Source organism: Petaurus breviceps, unplaced genomic scaffold (genome assembly GCF_028583685.1).
Source record: "Petaurus breviceps papuanus isolate PSGF00001 unplaced genomic scaffold, PetGlider_PUasm1.0 229, whole genome shotgun sequence".
Taxonomy (NCBI): Eukaryota; Metazoa; Chordata; class Mammalia; order Diprotodontia; family Petauridae; genus Petaurus; species Petaurus breviceps.
Window position 1 is genome coordinate 37257321 of NW_027185903.1, and position 7682 is coordinate 37265002.

The 7682-nt window shown below is 38.4% G+C and overlaps 1 protein-coding gene across 1 annotated transcript in view; it reads left to right on the plus strand.

Annotated features, from left to right (window-relative positions):
* The first annotated feature begins 909 nt into the window (after positions 1 to 909).
* The window catches only part of ANKRD55 (ankyrin repeat domain 55), a 110138-nt gene continuing 103365 nt past the window's right edge, over positions 910 to 7682 (plus strand). Inside the window, exons 1-2 of the mRNA XM_069096543.1 lie at positions 910 to 925; positions 4852 to 4974. Coding sequence (XP_068952644.1) covers positions 910 to 925; positions 4852 to 4974 — 139 coding nt within the window. The remainder of the gene's footprint in view (positions 926 to 4851; positions 4975 to 7682) is intronic.

Here is a 7682-nt window from a genome sequence, read left to right on the forward strand (position 1 = left end):
CACTGATGCTAAAGTGAGCAAACCATGATTGCCCATGAAATGGACCGAACATAGAAATACCTTCATTATATGCCAGGACTAGCTCACAACAAAACAGGAAACAGAAGGCCTCATCATTTACCAATTTAACTCAGTTCTGATGAATGTCCAAATCACCTAAGATAGAGGCACCCATGTGGGACACACAAGAGACCTGCTTCTGGAAGAAGACGTTCTGTGTTCCTGTGAAGGGAGGAACAGCCTCCTTCTGCTGAATCTTTAAAACTGTGAGAATGGGGTGGTCTCAGCATCCACCAATTAAGGTCCTATTCACTCACAGCAGAGGCACCCAAAGCTGGATCCCCTTCCACTTAGGCTCTGTGGTCTCAATAAATGGGCTTGAGATTGGAATCTCTTTCATTTGTCCTTTAGAGTTCTTTGTGAGGAGGTGGAGGCCCAGCACCTGGGCTTGAGTTCTAGCACCCAGGGATTCTCTACTGACCTGGTAACAACATGCAACCTGGAATCCTGGCTCCAACACCACCATAACTCAATCTTGAGGGTCCAGGACTCTATTACACACACACACACATATGTATGTATGTATGTGTGTGTGTATACATTTAGAACTGAAAAAGAAAACCAAAACAGACTAAAATTTCAAGCCCCAAGTCCATTTCTTGCATTCACAGGACCTAAAGGAAGGGAAATAATAGTACTTCCCTCCATCTAGTTTATTTCATGATGCACATATCCTTCACTCTGGATTGAGAGAGAGAGAGTCAAAGAGAGACAGAGACAGAGACAGAGAGACAGAGAGAGAGAGAGAGAGAGAATGTCCAGTCTGGTCATTTTAAAGACTCCACCCATTCAAGCTACACAGCCAATGGAAAGAAAGCTGTTCCCATTCATGTGGCAGGGATATGAAGAATGTCTTCTCCTAAAAGTAAGTTCCTGCCACCTCCCATATTTGTGTCTCCACTTAGGTGATTTTATCATGTACCAAAGCCAGGTTACATCAGCAAATGCTTCATGACAACAAAACACCAATGACCAACATAGGAAAAATGTTTTTAAAATAACTAAATAACATTTTGAAAATAATTTTTTAAACAACCTAAACCTAGATTAGCAAAATAAGAGATGAAATTAAGAAACCACTAAAATCTAGAAGACAGAAAAGTTAAAGAATCTAAGGTCATCAAAGATCTCTCAATTCAAACTACAAAAATTCTAGCATTAGATTTTTTATTATTATTATTACCTACCTAATTATTACCATTTGAATATTAGATCAAATAGATAAAACTAGCACAGGGATCAAATAATTTTGAAAGGAGGATAGGTGTGCTTAGACTGGAATTTTTAAAAACTCTTTGAAACACAACCTGAACCCAAGGATAACAATTATACTAAAACAGAAGAATTAAAAAAAAAAAACTAGTCTGCTATAACCATCATGAATGAATACCTTCTCCCATAGTTTATTTTTTATAAAAAGTATAAAGCTACTTAGGGACCTCTGAATATAGTAGTATATGTGGTAGCTGTTTCCATGGCAAGAACCATAACAGAAAGGTGGAGATATCAGGGAATACCCCTGAGGTGAGGTGTCAGACACTATGGTGGCTTGAGAAACCTTTTTAATATCTTTAGGAAAACAAGGGAAATTTACATTAATGCCAAGCTGGTTTTATAGTAGAAAATTGTCCATATTGCCAAAGTAGATGCAATAAAAAAGAATCATGAAACAAAAAACCAAAGCATCCTAGAAAATCTAGATTCCCTTAATTAGTTACTAAAAATTCGAGTCAAGAAAATACAGGCTCAAAGCAGGGCAAAGAACAAATTTTCAAATTCAATATTAGTTTAAAATTTTTTACTACAGAGGCTTGGGAAATTTTAAAAAAGAAAAAAGAAAGAAAAAGGAAAGCAGAAGCAAAAGAGAATCTCCAAATAAGGAGGATGTGAAAACTTCTGGTCAACAATATGGCTGCATGCAGTCCAACATAATGAAAGCCCTAGTTGGACAAAACAAGAAACAGAAAGCTTGGGCACCATTAGTGTAATGAATTCTAGAACAGCTCTGTCAAAGCAAGTGACTAAAACTCTTCTCTTAAAAACCTGGAAAGTAGTGTGGCTGGACATAATCTATAATTAGTTCAATCACCCAATTGCTTCACAGTGACACATGGTAACTCTCCTAGGTTCCTCTAAAAAAAATGAGAACAAGAGTGACTCTTTCAAATATGGAACAATTATATTTTTATGTATTTTATACACTTCATTCACAGAGACCAATTATGGCAAGAACCATAAAGGAAAGGTGGAATACCCCTAAGAGGAGGTGTCAAAAAGTGAAATCATTCACAGAAACAGAACACAGACATCAGCAACAATGCACACTGTTTCATTTAAAAAAAAAAAAAACTTGTAAGAACTCATAAGAAAACGATATATTGACCAAGGAGTAAAAAGGCTAGACCAAAACTCTCTGGGACATAAAAAGAAGTTCATTGATTTAGAAATTATTTAACCAGTTTCCTGAAAATGCCTTAATATTTATATTGTTTTTATTATTGCAAAATCTTTGATTCATTTCTGAACTCATGAGTTATACATGTACTGCAAATATGTAAGTAGAACTGTTATGGGTCCCTACTACCAGCCCTTGGAAACAAGCTGACTGTCCTGTGTGATTCAGCCAGGGTGTCAAGGATTTGACACAGGAACAAAAGAAGTGGGAAATGTTGTCCCTGGTTTTCCCCAAAACTCCCCCTCCCCCAAGGAAGTGAGCAGACTGCCAGGTCAGCTCTGCCCTCCCCCACCAGGTCTTTGCCCTTTCCCCAGTCAGCTCAACTGCATAGAAGTGGGGGGGCTTCTGGGTCAGGAGGGGGAGTTTCAAGGTGTGTACTGACCAATCACTGCTTACGTAAGGCCTCCTTTATAAGCTAAGGTTCTGCCCCAGATCGGTGCTGTTGCTGGCTGCTACTGCTATTGCTGTACCTGAGACATGGGGTGGTGTCGGCTCAGCCCACCACGTGGCCTGATCAGCCACATGGCCTTTTAATACAGGGTCCATTCTAAAATTATTACTTGGGTCTTACTCGAATTAATCAAGATAATGTATAACAGAACCAAGTATATTGAGACCACAAAGTATTTGATATCCACATGACTTTTCTATTTAAAATGCATCACCAACACAATTATATGAAGAAAAATTTATTTTAAATCAATTTTATATTGACATTTTGAAGTGAATAGCTTAAAACCAATATGGTTCTGCCTTGCCTTAAATATACCATGACTTTTCCTAAACAGGACTAAATATGGCTCTCAAGGAAGAATTGAATCAAAATTTCTAATTAACCTTAAGGTAATTAACTTCTATACTACTGGGTGGGGAATCTTCAGCCTTAAGGCCACATGTGGCCTTCTAAGTCTTAGGAGGCAACCTTGTGACTGAGTTCAAGTTTTACAAAACAAATTCTTTTATTTAGGGGATTTGTTCCAAGAGTTTAGATTCAGTTAAAGGGCTGCACTTGAGGACCTAGAGGGCCACATGTGTCCTTGAGGCCACAGGTTCCCCACCCCTGAGTCTGTGAGAAACATCCTTAGTCTAAGAATAAACAATATTTGTTGGAAAGTCAGGAAGGTTTTCATTACATTTATTTTATATTTATTCTTTCTGAATAAACAGGTAGCTTCCTTAATGGAGTACAGGGACTCAGACAAATACAAGCCCTTTTATGCTGCTTCCATTCGAATTTCCTGCCTTGTTCTCCATTGACTAGGTGCAGCCTCCCAAACTGCCCATGTCATGTCCTCCTCAAACAGCTCAGCAAGCAAGCGTACCTCTAACCCCTGCCTGATCAGAAGCCTGGCCCTGCTAGATCACAGCTCTGATTAGAACCAGTCACCTCTGATCCACATTCTGCTATCACTCAAAGACTGGAGTACTTTTAAGTATGGGGAAACAAAATTCCTCCCATTGTTTCCCACCATTCCTATGCAATGCCAGTCTTAAGGTGTACTTTCAGTGCTATAAAATAGATTATAATAGATTTGAAAAATATCCTAACAAAAACCCATATAATGTTAACAAAATATTGAAACCATAATATTCAGGAAGTTATACACAGATGAACACTTGTCAAAAAAAAGAGGAAGAAGATTGATAGAGATTTTTAGAATAAATAATAAACAGATTAAAATTCACAGACTATTTCTGGGGAAAGCTGACATTCCTTCACTGTGCATCAGGAAAGGCTAATAATAGGTAGATGCTATTTTATTTATCTCTTGTAACCAAAAGTCACTTACCTGAAGATGTAACCTATGGAAGAACAAAGATCCAAGACTGGAAACAAAAGATCCCCCATGGGTGAAATACACATAAACTTAGCCAACACTATGTTAACAATGAAGTGTCAAATAAATGACCAAGTCATGGAGATTTGTTTGTAGAAAATGGATCAGTTTATAATGGCAACTCAGAACCAAGCCACTGGAGAAAATTTGAAACTCAAGGAATTGTGGAATTGAATCTTATAAACTAAAAGTAAGCAAACAAATTAATAAAGACCAAAAATATTTTTTAAATTAAAAAAAAAGAACCAAGCCATTGCCACCAGAAATTGCAAAAGAGTTAATTATTCTTCAGCCCTAACTTGGTGATCAATGTAGATTATGCAAGACAATTGTAGAAGGTATGAAACTCATGATTAGTGTACTTCAGTGTATTATTACAGAATTTTCTGAATCTTCAGTACTTCAAAAAGAGCCAATTTTATTATCATTATTTGTTTATGTGTGAAACTTCATACACTCTAATAGCTAGAGTTTAGCCACTGTCTCTAATTCATTAAGGTGACTCAGCCGAGGAAACTGACCTGACCCTGGTTTACCAAGCAGCAGAAAACGGAGATGTCAACACTTTGACTGCCGTCATTCGGGAAGACCCTTCAATTCTAGAATGCTGTGACAGTGAAGGTAAGATGTCTATTCATCATAGTCCTGGGAAACTTTAATTTTGCACTTTTGGGACAGCCTTCCAAGATAAGCCATACTAATGAAATGGTATCTGACAAACTGTTCTGCAAGGAAGAAACAAGGATTGTCCTGCTTGCTTTGGGCTTTCTGTAGGCCACTAGACCATATCCAGGTCTTCTACAACTTCCATATCATGCCTAAAAGTAGATAGTTCCCTAATTTGCAAAATAGATGTGTAGGGCCAGAGCCACCCCAACTGCATGTACAGCCTGGAGGGGAAGGGGATCTGCAGTATCGGTCATACCCCAAAACTCTCTCCTAGGTTCTCTTTTCTCTATATATTCTCTCACTTAGTGATCTCATCAGCTCCCATGGGTTTATCATCTCTATGCAGATGACTCTCAGATCTGTTTGTAGATAGCTCTAGTCTTTCCTAAATTCCAACTGTCTATTGGACATTTTGAACTGGATTTCCCAAGAGCATCTCAAATTCAAAAGGTCCTGAATGTAACTCTTCATCTTTGCCCCTAAAACCACCAATTTTCTGAATTTCACCATTGCTATTAAGGCCACCACCATCTTTATAGTCACCCAGGTTCACAAACTCAACATCATCATTAATTCCTTACCTTCATTCACTGCACTTATTCAACCAGATGTTAAATCTTATCATTTTTATCTCTACAACATTCATCAAATGCATTACCTGCTCTCCATTCACACAGTCACTAGGCTACTTCATAAGTTCATTACCTCTCACCTGTAATATTGCAAAAGCCTCCTAATTAGTTTCTTTGCTAAATTGTTCCCCATTCCAATCCATCCTCTAGATAGCTGCCCAAGTGATTTTCTTAAAGCACCAGACCTGACTATGTCACTCCTCAGCTCAATAAACTACAGTTTGTTACCCGGTTCACCTAGGAGCAAATATAAATTTTCCTATCTTTCCAGCTGAGAGAAATCATTATTAATAACCAATGATTTGGGGAGATCCATAGCTCCTCCTTTTTTCTAAAGCCCTAATTTCAAAAGTTCAGTCTCTTGAGGGACATTGCTGATAATGAGATTGGACTAACTTTCTCTTTCAGACCCCATACAGGTGGGGAAGTCATTGTGTGCTACTCAGGTTTGAGTGAGGATAAATTATTTGAATAGATTTCCCAAGGCTGGGGGTTAACTTAGAAGTAAATGACATAACCAAAGTTCATTTGAATAGGTTCAGCCCCTCATTGTAATATTCATTCTCCCATTAATTGTTAAACATAAATTGTTTTGTTTTTTTTTAAAGCAATCAGGGTTAAGTAACTTGCTCAAGGTTACATGGCCAGTTATTTCTGGGTGTGGTGCTGAGTATCTGAGCCCGGATTTGATCCCCAGGTCATCCCAACACTGGAGCCGGTGCTTTTACTCGCTGAGCCACCTGGCTGCCCCTAAGCAATTGGGGTTAAGTAACTTGCTCAAGGTTACACAGCCAGGTGTTTCTGCATGGGTAATAAGTGTCTGAGCCTGGATTCAATCCACATGTCATCCCGACACTGGAGCTGGTGCTCTTACTCGCTGTGCTACCTGGCCGCCCCTAAACATAAATTGTTAAACAATCAGAGCCACTCTTGGGAATACCTCTCTTCCAATGGGCATATAAGCCATGAGCCTGCTGCCATGATTATCTTTGGTCTAAGAGAGAGATGGCCAAATGACCATCTTTTTATTAAATGTTGGTATTATTAATAAAATGATTAAATTATCCAGAAAGTATGTCTCAAACTTTTTAATTGCTAAAAAATATTCTTATACATTACTAACCTACATGTTCACTACAGTCTAGCCATATTGACCTCCTTGTGGCTTCTCACCCACAATGCTCCATCTTCTAATTCCAGGCTTTTCTCTATGCCTAGAATGCTCTCCTTCCTCACCTCCACCTCTCAAATTGCCTGGCTTCCTTCAAATCTCAGTCCCAGGTACTACCTTTTACAGGGGCCTTTCCAGGTCCCATCAACCTCACCATCCTCTCCCTAGCTTCTAGTACCTTCCCCTCTGAGATTACCTTGTATCTACTTTGGATATAACATATGTGTGTGTTTAAATGTTTATCTGTACATGTTGCCTGCCCCCATTAAAATATAAGCTCCTTGAGGTCAAGAACTTTTTCCCTTTTTCCTTTGTTTCTGCAGCACTTAACACAGTGCCCAGTACTTAATCAATGTGTAATTCTTGACTCAAAAGGCAATTATATGGGACTGTCCTCATTAGTTTGGATCAATGTCCTGTGTCTACAACAGGGGATGGTAGAGTAGATGAGAGTGAAAAGAAGAGAGATTGTGGGCTTTTTATAACTTCTGGATTTGAGAGAGAAGATCCTCAATGCCTACCTCTCTTGAGGTCACTAAAAGGAGAGAAAGACTCTGAGAATAAGCCAACATGAGAGGAATTGGCGATCTCTATTACATCTCTATCTACAGCTTTCTAAACTAAACACTTCAAAAAATTTTCTCCTTTGGGTGAGGGCTGGCACTCTCTCTCAGCTGAGATTATTTCATTCCCAGAAGGAAAGCTCATTTATTCTGTGTGTTATTGGGTATATATTCTCATACATACACTTTATCTGTTTTCTGGGAATGGTTTTTTTTTTTGCAATCAACTTCAATAAATGGGTTTCTTTGCTGTTTTCTATGTATGTTCATTCTGGAATTAGCAGTTAAAAGGAA